The 17,117-nt window shown below is 38.6% G+C and overlaps 2 protein-coding genes across 2 annotated transcripts; one reads left to right on the forward strand and one right to left on the reverse strand.

The window, feature by feature from the left end:
* The first annotated feature begins 1,065 nt into the window (after positions 1-1,065).
* LOC145072601 (GDSL esterase/lipase At2g30310-like) lies at positions 1,066-2,398 on the forward strand. The gene is made up of 3 exons (XM_079019048.1): positions 1,066-1,717; positions 1,796-2,057; positions 2,180-2,398. The coding sequence occupies exons 1-3, from the start codon at positions 1,109-1,111 to the stop codon at positions 2,365-2,367; spliced, it is 1,059 nt and encodes a 352-aa protein (XP_078875174.1). The 5' UTR covers positions 1,066-1,108; the 3' UTR covers positions 2,368-2,398.
* Positions 2,376-4,753, reverse strand: LOC145072599 (exocyst complex component EXO70B1-like). The gene has a single exon (XM_079019046.1). It carries the CDS (start codon positions 4,487-4,489, stop codon positions 2,600-2,602), a length of 1,890 nt encoding a protein of 629 aa, XP_078875172.1. The 5' UTR covers positions 4,490-4,753; the 3' UTR covers positions 2,376-2,599.
* Positions 4,754-17,117: the final 12,364 nt, after the last annotated feature.

Genomic DNA, 17,117 nt, shown 5'->3' on the forward strand with positions numbered 1-17,117 from the left:
TATTGTCTGATACATCCCTTGAATTCATATTATCTTATATTTAATTCACTTTGTCATTCTCTCTATTTGTATTAGATTCTGTACACCCGCATGAGTTAGTTTTCCGTATTTACGTGATGTCATTCTTATTTTATATAAAGCTGCATGTGTGTAGACACCTAACATGTAAAGTAAACTAATGATGCTGGGAAATGACAACCAACATACAAAACTTTCCAAAAATTAGTACACAACCATTAATGATTAAACCAAACCAAATATTGGATTAATGTATGATTCAAATGATATACAACAAGAAATCATTTGATATTTGTTTGTTTATTTATGATGATTTTTATGTAAATGATGAATATCAGCTATTATCATATTCACATCACTTAATTGTGAATGATTAGTTTTCACATATTTTTGTGGTCTCCATTTGAACCGGTTCCCTTCCCTGTTAGTATTAGATTAACCCCAAAATAAAAAAAATAAATGGTAAAATATACTATATTCCATATACATTATACATAGGTTAATGGATACATCCGCATAATGAATGGCATTGATCACCTCCATAAACGTGAAGATTTTTTATTGGTTCTATTTTAGACCAACAAAAAAATTGCAGTAAGCAAGCACACCACCACTCTGTGACAAATTAAATGTTAATCGTGAGCGATGGCTCAAATGAGAGGCAATCAATCACATGGCAGGCAGTTGCGACTTTGCAGCGTTCACAAGAGCAGATTAGGTCAGGTCAGATAAGATATGTTGCAGAGCCCATGTCCATGTGGTACAAGTCCCATTGCATGAGGTTACAAGCCATTAAAGCTATACCTACTTTCCTCTTTCTTTCTTTCTTTAAGGTTTCACAATATCATTCAACAGTGTTCCTTCCTAAAGACCAGCCTTTTCTTTTCTTGGGAGAAAACCCAAATCAAAGCAAAGCAAGGTACAGCTTCTACTGCTCATGGTACAAGTCAATAATCTTTACTTTTAGGTTCTTAACTGTTTTACTTCTACTCCAACAAAACTTTTATACCGTCATAATCAATATATATTATATATAAATAACCTTCTCCTGTTTCATTTTAAGAAATCAAATCAAATCAAATGTGTCACAATGCTTCTTCATCTCCGTTTTTTCTTCTTCCAGATATTACTATTGCACGTCCCATCAATCTCACCCCACAAAAAGTTTCCCGCTATTCTCATATTTGGTGATTCAACTGTCGACACAGGCAACAACAATTACATAACTACCCCTATCAAAGCCAACCATCACCCTTATGGAAAAGACTTCCCGGGTCGTATTCCCACAGGCAGATTTTCAAACGGGAAGCTAGCCGTCGACTTGTTGGCGTCTCTCCTAGTCCTAGGGGTAAAACAGACGATTCCACCCTTCCTACAGCCAGATATCCCCGCCAATGAACTGCGTACAGGTGTCTGTTTTGCTTCCGCTGGAACCGGATACGATAACCTCACCGCTGACATCACTCGAGTTTTACCACTGTCTCAACAGCTTATTTATTTCAAGAACTACACCCAGATGCTCAACAAGATATTCGGAAAAGAAGAGGCAGAGAGAATCATAAACCATGCTTTGGTTAGTGTTAGCGCAGGCACTAATGACTTTATTTTCAACTTCTATGACATTCCAACAAGAAGAACCGTATTCGACATCAATAATTACCAAGAATTCATCATACAAATGCTCCATAACTTCATTAAGGTCATCCTATAGTCTATGTATATGAATATGTTCATGTATGTATGAATATGTTTGATAATTTGAATCAACTTTTTGCAGGAGCTTTACAAACTCGGTAGTCGTACACTGGTAATAACCGGGCTTCCTCCTATTGGTTGTCTACCGATTCAAATTACATCCAAGTTTCACAGACGATTTGGAAGAACATGTGTTGAGGAACAAAATGTGGAAGCTCAAGCCTATAACAAGAAGCTTCTACAATTCTTGCCTCGTATACAAACGTCTCTTAAAGGAAGTAGGATCGTATATGCAGATGTATACAACCCACTGATGGATATTATTAATAATCCAGAAAAATACGGTATGTTTATAATTCTTAACACTTTTTTTTTTGGCAGAGTGGCTTTGTTGCCATGATCCACTGAGATTCAACCATGTGTCGCTTAGCTTAGATTCATTACTAATAGCTGTTATATGTTTTAGGTTTTCGTGAAACGATGATTGGATGCTGTGGGACAGGGTTGGTGGAAGCGGGGCCTATATGCACCCCAGTGACTCCACTATGTCAAAACTCTTCTGAATATTTGTTTTTTGATAGTATTCATCCTAGTGAAAAGGCTTATGGCTATGTTACTGAATGCATCAAGAAACAAATCCTTGACAAGTTGTAGAATGAAAATACACAGAAACAATTCTATTTTAGCTTCCATAAACAGTTAAAATATTTGGGCATCGATGGATCTGAGATTAACCGCATACAAATGGCCAAAATTTAACAAATGTTACATGGCATAAAACATACACTATGCTAGAGCATTATGCATACATAAGACAGTATGATACAAAACTGAAACAAAAAAATAAAATAAAAAACAAGAGTGGCTTGGCTTACTTGTGGGATTATCATTTCCGACCACTTCCAGAAACAGCAGTTCCTTGAAACAAGCCATTGATTCGTTCTTCAACGTCTTCAACATTGAACTTAACATGTTTCTCTGCATATTTTGCAATATCTTGAATATTAAGAAACCTGGCAAGAAAAGTTTTATAAGCAGGGAGCAAAGCTCCATTCACCGAAAGCTTCAATTCCTCTTTTAACTGCTCATCAAATATAGCCCATGTTGATTGATTTCTACAAATCTCCTCGAAATGAGAGTTAAATAGCTTAAGTTTCTCTTTGAAGGACTTGGAGGCAACATTGGGAGATAAGTTATTGTTGTCCAGTTTCAAAGTGTTGAGTATCTTATTCCATGAATTTCTTTGGTAATTCACATGATATTGTCGCACTTTTCCTACGTGTTTTCGGATCCAATCATCTCCTAGAAGTGAACCCAGTTCATCATCTTTGACCTTTTTGACAATATACCTTCCATTGTTCATCATGAAAACAGATGATAAAGCAGGGTCTCTGTAGATTTTAGACTTTGACTCTATATTGCTTTCTAGAACTTCCATTATCCAGGCGATTTGTACTGCTAATGGAGAAGATGGTGAGAATGATCTATCGACACCCACTGGAGGAACAACGTTTTCATCAAAAACTTGTTCTAGGGTTGGTCTAGAACATGCAGCTCGGAGGTAATTCATGACATAACGGGTTATGGGGTGAAGACCTCCACCAGGAACAGCAGCTTTGGCTGGATCACGGCGGATTAAATTCTCTAATTCCATGAAAATTCCTCTGATCGACTCCCCTAATCTTTTCCAAACTCTTATAGCTTCGTTTCTAATGAACAGACAGTATTGATCAGCAAATAGTACCTCGAATTCAGGCATTAAATCCTTCACAGCTTCATAAACGTCAAGAATTTTGAACAGTCTATCTGGTGCTCTGCTACCCATTGCGATTCCATTGGCAAAATTAAGGAGCTCCATAGAGGAAATTCTACACGCCTCCATGAAAGATAGATCAGCTGCAGCAGCGGTGGAGGAGGAGTACCCAAAAACACGGTCGCAGAGGCGGCGTTCGCTAGGGTAAAACACTCGAACAGCCATGTTGATTGCTTTGATCCACTTGTCGATTTCGACTTCGTTATCATCATCTTCAAGAGCTGCATTTGATTTTTGCAACCCTGAAAAACCTAATCTCGAGAGGCTTTCTTCTAAAAAATCCCTCCGGCATGAGCTGTAAGCGAGTGAGCACTCCTTTCCATACCCCGCACCGACCATTCTTTTCGAGATCTCGTGTAAATCGTTGATCGTACCGGATGGGAGAGCGTCAATTATGATGTTGTAGTCCGACACCGGATGCGCTACCGGAATCTCTGCTTCATCGTACTCATCATTGTCTTCTTCATCATCAGAATCTACATAAGCACCGCCACCTCCGTCTGTATTCTCGAAGGGATCAGCGCCGCCGCGTTCCATTAGCAGCTTAAACTCCTCCTCAAGCCGAAACATACACTGTTGGAGTAGATCCTCGGCTCGGTCAAGGCACGCCGTGACTGCTTTATCAGCTGCCATCGGCGTCCACTCCCGGATCGCGGCAACGAGTTCATCGACAGCGTCAAGAAAGGTAGACGCGTCGGCGGAATCTGACCAAATCGGGTGGTCAACCGTGACGTATCTAGAGATCTGACGATCGAGAGATTTAAGGGTTTGATCAAGCGCAGCTACACCGTTTCGTGAATCGTCTCCGTCGTTTAAGTTTTCATTGAGCTTCTCGCGTAATCTTCCATCGAAGTTAGAGAAGATTTGGAGTATGTCATCAGTCATGGCATTGTCTGTGTGGCCTAGAGTTTTAGCAATGTGACGGGCAACGGCAATGAGCTTCTCTTCGCCATTTTCAGCCATTATTGGAGTTGGTTATGAAAAATAGGAATCAAAATCCTGGATGGTTATAAAATCTAGGGTTTGCGAGTGCGCAAGTGGGAGATTAAGATGCTTTTGTGGTTGCAGAATTGAAGAGAGATGGATGGGATCACGAGAAAGCTCATGGAATACGCGGATTCTGTGAAAGAAATAAAATAGTAAACAAAGGCGATGAGGGTTTGAAAGGGGAAGAGGGGAGGAAGAAGACCACTCACTCAGTCACTCGCCCAATTGACAAATTCTTTAATCAAAATATGTTGCATTGTGAATTCGTTTTTTATAATTATCAAATATTTCAATGATTAAAACTATATAATTATTGTCCTTTTCATATTATTCTTGTCTCTTTTATATCAATTTTTCTTAAAAAAAATTAATTACTAATCTAGCCAACTTAAGAAAATAATTAACCATTTTTAGCCAAAAATTAGGAATTGTCCCAAAATAGCCCATAAAACCGTAGGTTTTTAGAATCATCTATTGTTTCGTTAATTCGTCTACTGTTTCGTGTTTAGTATAAAAATTTTAAAAAAAAATCACTTTGAAGATATAAAACCATAGGTTTTTTTAAAACCTACGGTTTTCTCTCTATAAAATACGGTTTCCCAAACTGTAGCTTGCGGTTTTGGGTTAAATCTACGGTTTTTTTTTTCTAATGAAAACTACGGTTTTGGAAAGTCTACGGTTTTGGGTTAAAAAGCTATGATTTTGTGCATTGTGGACTTGTACACTGTAAGTTTCGTAAAAAACCTATGGTTTTGGGTTAAAAAGCTATGATTTTGTGCATTGTGGACTTGCGACGAAATAGTAGTTTTCGAAGGTTGACCGTAGTCAACCCTAACCTATCTACTATTTCGTGGGCTAGTTTTGGCTAATGTATTTTTTTTTTTTTTGCTAATTTTAGATAGGTAATTAGTATATCTGACGAGATTAGTATTTTCCCAAAAATAATAATAATAATAATAATAATAATAATAATAACAACGGCATGATTTTAAATTTGTACCAGTGTAATATTGAAAAATGAATCACTTCCCTTAACTACTTAACAAAGATAATGAATCACTTGTGTACTTTCCTGCACGCGCTTCACTAACTCCGGCCCTGCTGGCCTTTCACCCGATGATCAGAAGTCTTGGATCTCTCCCCGGGACCCCTACTATATACACCTGACACGACCCTCTATTCTCAAAGTGCTCCAAATTGATCTCGCATTTGCAAACGTTTGGAAGTCATATCCTTTAGGGTCTGACACCATGTCACGCCCACTGGCTCACTTGCCAATGGCCGAGCTGCAACAGCTGGAACATCATATGTCCCCAAACCGGGTCACAAACTACTCCCCGAAGCTTCTCAAATTCTCCAAGACTCTCACTGATTCGAGTATGGATCATGTGCTTTCAGTAGTATGGGCCCAATACTACCTTCCACACCTATCCATACTTTCCTCAGCAATCCTCTCGAATCCTCCAAGTCACTTCCTCAACCTAATACATCAAAGTCTCATTAAACCTCACTACTAGCCAACTGAAACATATCATAGGCTTTCCCAGGTTCCCGAACTCACCCAGTCCTCAGCTACTGTGTAACGAACCAAATTTCACGCCCAAAAATTTCATTTTTAAAATCAATACTTTGGAAAACATTTGTAAATAAAACATTGTCTGATCAAGCTATTTCATAACATACATCGTGTCTGAAAACAAAATATGAAAACAACCCAATATCAGAGTACAAATCTCAGAACAAGTTCGTAAAACGGAAAACAGTGTGTGTGTGTGTGTATGATGTGCCGCTACCGTGCCAGCTCCTTCCCCTTTCGATGAAGAGGTACTTAAAACCAAAACTGAAAACTGTAAGCACGAAGCTTAGTGAGTTCCCACATCGTACCACATACCATATAACCACATAACATACATATATTGTCAGGCATATCTGGGTGCCCGACCTACCCTTTCGGTCCTCTCGACCGGATACTGGCTAGCATATCTGGGTGCTGGCCTCCCCTTCGGTCCTCTCGACCGGATGCTGACTAGCATATCCGGGTGCTGGTCTCCCCTTCGGTCCTCTCGACCGGATACTGGGGACTATTTCACCCCTACTACCACCGCATAACACATATCACATAATCTATCTAGCAAGGTTGGGCATGACTACCCATTCGAGCCTATCGACCGGAAATCTGAGGACTATCTCCCTTACTGTCACTAGCACATAGCATCATATAATACTAGCACGTGAACATATCAGGTAGTAGCAAACTTAGATGAATATCACATAGACAATCATCTAATCATACAACTCCTACTATTGGGCCGACATTGTGGCCGTAGACCCACCGCTACTGGAGGGTAACTCACCTCGAAGTAGCTGCTGATCTGCGCGGGAACTGTCTATCTGCTACTGCGGCTCCGGAAATCCTCCAGCTGTAATTCCCACAAAATATTCCATCAAACACTGCAATGACTACTTTACCCCCGACCAAGTCAAAGTCAAAGTCAACTACCAGTTGACCTGACTCGCCGAGTTGGCTTGCCAACTCGCCGAGTCCCTATCCTTCCATTTGCTCTTACACTCGTCTCTACTCGTCGAGTTAGGCGATGACTCTACAAGTTTTCCTTCTAATGGACATCGACTGAATCTTCATCCAACTCGCCGAGTTGTATGAACAACTCGTCGAGTTCATCTTCAACTGATAAACAGGTCTTGGTCTTGACTCGTCGAGTTATATGAACAACTCGTCGAGTTCATCTTCATCCGCAAGAAGATTGCCTTGGACTCGCCGAGTCCGCTCATGCACTCGCCGAGTCCAATCTTGACCAATTTCATACAGTCGATTTCAATGAGATCTAACACACCAAAACCATAGATCTGGCCTCCTAATGTTCACTTTATACATAAAGTTCCAAACTTGATGCACATGCATGGGGTTTTTAGCTCAAAAATCCATATAAAGTGCCCTACAATGTACATGGGGCTCTCATGGCCCTAAAGTTGGCATGTTTATGCCATGAGACCCCTCTTAAGGTCCAGATCTGAAAGTCAAAACTCACTCAACACTTCCAAATCCAAACTATGACTTAGAAATCCAAAAAGATCCCAAGTTAAAGATGAATAAACACATGGATGAGTCAAGACAGAGGCATTATACCTTGAAGCTGCTGAAAATGAAGTAAAATCCCTGGATCTACTGGTCCCAACTCAAGTTCCAAGCTCCTTGCTTCCTTCCAAGCTTAACAAACACACAAGAACACCAAAAACGGCCTCGAAAAAGCACAAACGGCTAGGGTTTCAATGAGAAGTGTTTTGAGGAGCATAAGGGACAATATGGACGTCATAACATTACTTAAATAGGGTGCAAACCCGCGGATTAGGGTTTTTGTCCGAACAGTACCTACTCGTCGAGTCCATCACTTAAGTCCCGCGTCTTATCCCGCTTCTACTCGGCGAGTTAGTCCTTCAACTCGCCGAGTCCAAGGCCAAAAATGCAAATATTTAAAAAGTTAATTACAAAGAATACGTACCAAGAACCAGGTGCTACATACTGAAAAATTCCCAGCAATGTCAACTAGCTACCTTACGAATATAGCCACATGCAACAAAGATCATATAATCCTTCGAGCAGTGTTGCAAAACTCGAGTACTCGGCTGATTACTCGGAATCGGCCCTCCACCAAGGTGAGTAATATGAACTTGGCAAAAAAAAACTCGGATTAATTCAAACTCGGTAAAAATCGGTCAACATCTCTCTAACGCGGGCCTACTCGGCCAACTCGGTCAAAATCGGTTAAACTCGGTCAAAGGGCCAAAATTGTAATAAAATGAGAAAAAATCAAGAATTTCAAGATTAATATGTATAATACACTTAATGATTTATTATTTAACACACACATGTGATTATTACTACATATATATCTTAAATTTTCAATAATTATTCACGAAGTGATATAATTGTGTGTATTTCAGTTTTTATGTATTGACATGTATTTGATTTTGTTATATATTTCAATCAAATTATGATTTTAACTTATGATTTTGACATATATAATTTTCCTAAAAATATTTCTACATGAATTACCGAATCTGAGTACTCTCCGAGTACTCCCAAGTACTCGCTACTCCCTAGTTGGTCGAGCAGGTACCGAGTAGTGAGTTCTACGACATTGCCTTCGAGTAAGAGACCCATCCCTAAAACGGTTGGACTCAGACAAGAGTTGCGCAATAGGGTCAAGTCCATCACTATGAGATTGTCTGGCCCGTGTCCCATGTGACTTAACCTATTCACTTAGTAACTAACTCACATCACTAAGAGTCCCACAAAGCACGAAGCAAGCAACATTCAGACAATGGAAAATCTAACCATCATACTCCAATCAAACCATTATATCCTCTAATCAAGAATCTGTACATGCAATTCAAAGGCTCATACAATCAGGCATAACCTAAACAGGTTATCCTATCACTTACCGATCAGTACTAGCATGCAAGTCTACAAGCACATACAATAGGCATATAAGGCATCCTTCCTAGATCCTTAGCCCTAATCTAACATCCAAATCTCATAATCATATCGGATCATAACATAACATGTATGGGTATATTGGGAAAAACTTACTTGAGTTCGACTGATTGCACGCATCACACACCTTGTTCTTTTCAAAGTTCTTTTCTCTTTCAAATTCTTTTCAAACTTCTTTTTATAAAATGATTTTACTTTTGAAAATTTTCATACCAATTCCTTAGTTTGAGTTCAGACGCACCCGAGAGTGTGCCCGAATCCCTCAAACCAAGGCTCTAATACCAACTTGTAACATCCTAAAATTTAAGACCAAAAATTTCGTTTTTAATTAAGTTATATAAAACCAACAGTATAAAAACATTCATAATAACATCACATGTCAAGACCAAAGTGTCAGTAATCAAAACATGTTATCATATAATAATATCAGAGTGTAATCCCAAAGATCTCATTTGCGGAAAATCATATTGTGATGCGCTGTGATCGTCGACTCCTTTCCTTTGAAAACAAAGTACCTGAAACCAAAAATGAAAATCGTAAGCACAAAGCTTAGTGAGTTCCCCTATCATACCACATACCATACAGTAACATACATAGCCAATCATATCTAGGTGCCGACCTCCCCTTCTGTCTATTTCAACCGGATAACTATCTAGCATATATGGGGTGCTGGCCTCCCCTTCTGTCTCTTTCAAATGGATAACTGCCTAGCATACTGGGTGTTGGCCTCCCATTCGGTCTCTTTCAACCGGATAACTACCTAGCATATTTGGGTGTTGGTCTCCCCTTCGGTCTGTTTCAACCGGATAATGGGGACTATTTCACCCCTACCACTACCATATAATAACATAACATAACATATATAAATATACTGACAGACATACTTGGGTACCCGACCTACCCTTTTGGTATCTTTCAACCGGTATCCGGGAGCTGACCTCCCATTCGATATCTTTCAAACGGTAACCGGGGACTATTTCACCTCTACCACTACCACATAATAACGTAACATAACGTACTGCTACGCATGCATGAGTTCTAACGACCCCTTCGGTATCTTTCAACCAGTATCCGGGGACTATTTCGCCCCTACTACTAATAACATGTATCACAAACCATCCTAGCACACAAAAAATATAACAGATAATGACATACCAGATAATTATCACAAAGACAATCATCTAACAAAAACTCCTGCTAGTGAACCACATTGTGGCCTTAGACCCACTTTTACTGAAAGGTAATTCACTTCCCATTGTTGAAGTCCCGCAGACACAACCCCAACTGCTGGATGACAGATTCCCGAACTATTAATGTCAAAACATCACCCAATTAATATTTGGGTCCCAACACATAACCATAATTTCTTGGAGTAATAGGCTATATTACCCTATCTTGGCTTGATTCAAGCCCAAGGCCCAATCTAAAGGCCCAAAAGTCAAATTAGGAATCAAAACCCAACATATTGCCCAATTTTCCAAATTGGCCCAAACCTTTACGTGGTCTTATTAAAAGGACCAACCATTTAGCTGTAACGCCTGTGTTTCCGGGCTTGCCATTTTTAGCAATATAATAGTCTATGTTAACCTTTGTAACCCGTTTTGAAATAATAAGAGTGTATTAATTGAGTATTATGTGTTTTGTGCTTAATTGCTTAATTATGTGGTTTGATTAATTAAGAATAAAAATAAGCGTCAAAATTTAAGTGTAAAATAAACTTAATATCTTTGGATAATGTCGTAGTAGTTGAAACGAGGTTTCCGAATATATATAGAACGCCCAAATCTGACTTCGTATGAAGAAGTTATGATTTATCGAAGTTTCGGCTTAGCGGTATGCAGCCTGAAATACTCGATTTGAGATCGAGCGGTTTTTAGCCGAAGCAATCTAAACGAGGATCGAAGGTCTCGTTGTTGGTCTCGAAGCGATAAAAAGTTAGGCGAGAACGGACGTCAAACGAAGAAGTTATGAATTTATAACGAAAGTTTCTGTCCCGACCTATTAATAATTAATAATAAAAATAAATTTAAAATTAGCCGACGGAGTCTAAACGAAAGTTGTAGAGCGTAGTCTCACCTACGCGTGGATATAAAAAACGTCGAAAATGGAGTTCGTATGAAGAAGATATTAATTTCCGAAGTTTATTAAATATTTTGTATTTAATTTTAAATGGAAAATCCGGTATTATCCGAAGAGGAGTCATCGGACTCATCCGAATTACGCCCCGCGTACACCGAGGATGTCGACACTCGCACTCGAGGACTTCGGATACGTAAGCAGTGACGATTTCGGACATGTACGCCCCGCGTACTCCGAGGCTCCAGCCTCCTATAAATAGGATGCGAGGGCAGCCAGCTCCTTTGCTATTTTTCTCTCTTCTCTCTCCCGTTTTGCATTGTTTTGCGTGCTAGAAATACCCCGAAGCCCCGGTATTATTCTCGAGCCCCGAAGCAAGTCCCGAGATCCCGAAGATCCCGAGAAGTGCGTTTCCCGAGCCGAAGCTCTGCCCGCGAGAAGTTCGATTTTTGTAGAGATCTTCCAGATCTGTTGAGGATTACTACTTCTGCAAGTCGTAGTGTTGTCCGATCATCTTCTGATCAAGTGAGTGTATACTACCTTTCATAAACACGATAATAATACAAGCATGGTTCGAGTGTATTAAGTATATTGTTGTTTATATGTGTGAGTGTGTAGTTACTTTCTTCTAACGCATGATTATGAAGTATTTTATACGAAATACGTGTTATGTGTATAATTTTGTTGTTATGTGTGTGAGTGTATATTCACTCTCTTCTGTCTCATAGATCTGAATTGCTTTCTATGAAATACGTGTTACGTGGATGTGTCTCATCTGTTATGTGGAATATGTATTGAATGAAAATGATATACAGGTTTTAAACTATGTATAAAAATATATATTTTTATCTACTAATATGTTGGGTAGAACATGGGTAGATAATTGGTGTGTAATAAACAGATGAGAGGCCTCGATGTTGTTGTTGTTGATCTAGTTATTCAGCGGAGTATGGATAACGACCACAGACTCTTTCTAGACAGTCCAGTGGAACGCTAGCAGGTTCATAACCTGTAGGTGTTGTGAACGATGTGTTCACCGGTGTACTTTATCCCCCTCATGGTTGCCTTTAGGATATCTATTGTTGAGGAAACCCCTTAGCAGTGATGTCCGTCCCGATGAAAATCCTAGATTAGGTCCCTTGAGATAGATGTTGTTTTAGGGACGTAAAGTGAGGATAACGGGAATGGGTAATCGGGATAGTGATTGGTTGGTGAAATTAAATATAATTTATTTATTGTGGGTTGAAAACCCTATATGCTCACCAGGCTCCCAAGCCTGACCCACTTAGTTTTATTTGTATTACAGGTAGTGGCGCGAGGGCATAAGATGGTTGAATCATCAAGTTGTTTTGTTTATAAGTCTGTATATGTATATATTTGTTGAATGACTTGTAATGTTATCGTTTATGCTTTATGGTCTGTATCGGAACATGACATCCTGAGTTTTGATTATATAATGAAAATGCATCTCTTGATGAAATGCTTTGATAAATATTATTTTATCATGTTTTGTTTTGGGAACAAATTCCGCAACTCTTTTAAATCAAAAGGATTTACTCTGAAATTATTTTAAAAAGCATAAATGAAATCGGTCTTTTCTGGCCGAGATTTTGGGGATGTCACATTAGCCAATCCAAACATTTGACATTTATATTGGCCCAATATCTCATAATCATAAAGGCCCAAACTATGGCCCATTTATGGCTCAATTTTCCAAATTGGTCCCAAACCCTCATATGGGCCTTACCCTAAAGCTCAACAACATATTATAGTCCATATGATTTGTGACAACCCGAAAAACTTCTCGCGTGCACTCTTCAATTCTTCCCAATATTAGACTTATTTTACTATATGGTAGTACCCTTTAGAGTCTAATAAAGCATTCTAAATATGATATAATTAAGGTAGGAGTGTTAAAAAGGGTTAACTCAAAGTGTAGGGATCAAAACCGGGCCAAACACTCCAATACATGGAGTGTGCGGCCATACACTTGAGTGTGCGGCCACACACTCTTGTTTGCGGCCTCACACCCTCCCAACTGCACACTCCCCACATATATACCACCCTTGAATCATTTTTACACACTTCCTTCATTTCTTCAAACATAGAACACGAAAATCCTCTCAAGTATCATCCATTCTCCTTGAAGATCTTCATAAAAGGTACCAAGAACACCAAGAACACCAAGATCTTCATCTGGCAGCACACATGGCAGCATACACCACCTGGCAGCACACATGGCCGCACACAGGGCCGTACACATGTGTTGGCAGCACACTAGGCCGCACACCTGGCCGCACACACACATATAGTGTGTATTTTGGCCATACACTCTCTTGTGTAGCCTTATAAACCCTTATACAATCATATGTGATTATAACACTTCATTATAAGTGTTTACTAGTCCCTAAGGTGGTCCCAAAATCATCAATTAGTTGTTCATAACACTAACTAAATCCATATATATGCCAATATATGCTAAATAGGATTCGCGCGTGTACTCAAGTCACCACTTGACACCTAGCACCAAATCCAACATTGTCATCAGAACCACTCACTTCAGGTGAGTTCATACCCCTTTAATTAACCTTTTGAAATGCTTTTAAATATTTTAAATACTTTATGGGGGGATACAAGTTAAATACTTATAGTTATTGCATCAATCACATGTGATTAATAATTAGAAAACCAATGATTTTATCACTGTTCAAACTGTTTATCAAACTGTTTTACTTCAAAACGTTTTACCAACTCTTTTACTTATCAAATGCTTTTATTAAAACTTTGTTTTACTTCTTATAAATTGCATGCCCATATATGTATAGATATATAAGCAATGTTTAAAAGGCTTAGGAAGGCCATCCGCCCTATTTCTTTTTTCTCGATTTGGATGTGGTCTGGTGGGATTCCGGGTAACCATCCGAAGGTCGTTTCAATATTAATTATATATCAAATATACATATATAGACATAAAAGTACTTCCAAAATCATACGTACTAGACACATCATTAGTAAGTTACCATCGGGGTAACGCAGGATCATACCACTACAACTTCTAGATCAATGAGTCAGTTCATTCATGAGTCTATACATTACATTACTACTAGAACATATGCAACTATACTAGGAAGAGAACATATACAACTATACTAGGAAGACAACATATACAACTATACTAGGAAGAGAACATATACAACTATACTAGGAAGACAACATATACAACTATACTAGAGAGAGAACATATACAACTATACTAGGATGAGAACATATACAACTATACTAGGATGAGAACATATACAACTATACTAGAACGAGAAACATTACATTACATATACAAGAATACGTTAACAATTGTGATCCACTGGATCGGAGCATGCCTTAAATGTCATGTCTCGAGTTGTAGCCAGAATTCTCTTGGAGGGAGAGCGTGAGTTTGCGTATAGATCTATACTGGATTGACTATCCTACACCTTGCTGCTAGCTACAGCCGGACCTGCAGGTCTGCGGGTGCCAAACGTCATTCCGTTATTACGACCATTCGTATGTCGTTGTTACCAGTCGATAGTATGGTGCAATTTATCACATTATACCTTAATATAAATCTGGTTTAAGATAGTTAGTATAGCAGTAGTTCCTATATTACAAAACTACAGTACTACAATGATTTACCCATTACATATTTTTAGTGATAACCTCACTTAAACATTAATGTACAAACTATATTTGTTAAATGATAGTTACACTTGGGAAATTACACACTTTTACAACAAACGAGCATACAAAACAGTTAAGCCTTGGTAGAAGGCTACTTTAATAGAAAATATAGGTTTTTCTGAGAGATTTACACTTTTACAAACACTTACATACATGTTACAAACTTATACTTGAGACACGTTCAAACGTTTTAATAACAAACATCGACACTAAAATACTTATGAACTCACCGGCTTAATGCTGATAAACTCTTTCAAAATAACTTGTATTCTCAGGTCATCAGTAGACAGGTACCGATGCCAGCTTTTGAGAAGATGGAGCGTATTCAAGACTCATCATATTATTTTGATTTACATTATATTTTTGGTGTCTAAAACTGTACAGAACACGCTTGTATTAAAATTATATATTTAATGTGATAGTTAGTTTTGTTTACTTCTTTTTATAGTTTATTTTAGCATATTTCATTCATAATTTAGATAATTTCCATGCATATTTTCCCTTTTGTTATTTTATGACTATTTCGGGTACTTTCGAATCTTGTGAGCATAATTGTAGGTTTTCGGGTCTAGCGGAGCGGGAGTGTTCGGGACGTATGGGAAGCGATGAGATTTGGTAGACAAAAATGATGTTAGGCTTGGTGATTGTGGAGATGATGCATGGAGCGAGCTTGATGGTTATTTGAAGGCTTGGAGAGAAATAAACTTTAAATTTGCAAAATGCGGAATCTTGTGAGCATAATTGTAGGTTTTCGGGTCTAGCGGAGCGGGAGTGTTCGGGACGTATGGGAAGCGATGAGATTTGGTAGACAAAAATGATGTTAGGCTTGGTGATTGTGGAGATGATGCATGGAGCGAGCTTGATGGTTATTTGAAGGCTTGGAGAGAAATAAACTTTAAATTTGCAAAATGCGGGAGTTTATTCGAGCGTGCGTAGATTATTAACCGGGCGAGTTTGGAGGATTTGGAGAGGCCAAGTTGGGCTTAAAATGAATAAAAACTTGAAGAAAATGGGCTAGGAGGTGATTGGATTCGATCTGGGCTAGTGGGACATGCTTTGGAGGCCCAAAATCTCAAAGAAGCCCATGTCAGGCACCACCCGCGCAACCCACCCGCGCAGCAGCACGCGGGTCGCGAAAGGCTCTATAGGGGTAATTTCGGAAATCCATTTGGAAGGCTATTTGAGGAAGGTTGGTGCCCATCTTTTGGAGACTCTTGGACATCCGATTTTTGGAGATTCTCTCTGGAGTTTTGAAGACTTTGAAAGGCTAAGAACACTTGAAGAACATCATATTTTTACCTCTTGATTCTTGCTTAATGTTTGGTACAAATTTCTCTAACTTTGTTTCTTTGAGTTTAGCCATGCTTGGCTAAACTAATCTTGGTTGACTTTTGGTTAATCCTTTGAACTTTTGTTGAATGTTGAAGAATCCATGAACATGTTCTTAAATCTTTATGGGAATGTTTTGTGTTTTAACATCTTATCACTACTTGTATGTTTTAGTTCATGAGTTTAAATGTGTTTGTGGTGATTAGTTAGCTAATTTCTTGATTAAGTAAAGGATCCTCAAATTAGCAAGCAACAAATGATTTTTGTGTTGTTTTTGCTTCACACAATCATAAAAACATTTCCTCCAACATGGTGGTGAAAGCATTTGACCCCTCTTGGATTTGGTGACCTTTTGGTTCTTAATGCTAGTTGACTTTCACTAATTACATGTTATTTGGAATTAGTGACTTGGACTAAGGAAATTGTTATGAGCTTCTCTAGCCATTTCAACAATTAAGAAAAGTCTAGGTAATCTCAAGCTCCTTGGATTACTATAGCCAAATTAAGGATTTAAATCAAAGTATTGGACCATTGGATTCTAATGATATGTTCATCAAAAGTCAAAGTGAGGAAACATTAAGTCAACCATCTCTCCCTTATTGATTTTACATCAAACTCTTATTTTTGTTGCATTTGTCTATTTAAATCATAGTTAATTCTAGTTTGTTTCAAGTATTTCAAAACACCAAACACCCCCCCCCCCCATTTTATTTTTATTGTCATTTTACAAGTATTTTTACAAAGAGATTTTTCATAGAGTTATAAATTGAACCAATCTCCGTGGATTCGATCCCTTTACCACTATACACTATTTTAGTGTGTAATATTTAGGGTTATTATTTGTGTTGGCCTCGACAACCACCATAATGCAATGGATGATGTTGTTTGCTTATTTGCATTTACTGTGTTGTGATACTATACATGACGTCCTCCGCCCCAGAACGTTTCCGCCGTTCTTGGTTTTGGGGTGTG

Source organism: Lactuca serriola, chromosome 9 (genome assembly GCF_051521515.1).
Source record: "Lactuca serriola cultivar US96UC23 chromosome 9, Lser_US96UC23_V15, whole genome shotgun sequence".
NCBI lineage: Eukaryota > Viridiplantae > Streptophyta > Magnoliopsida > Asterales > Asteraceae > Lactuca > Lactuca serriola.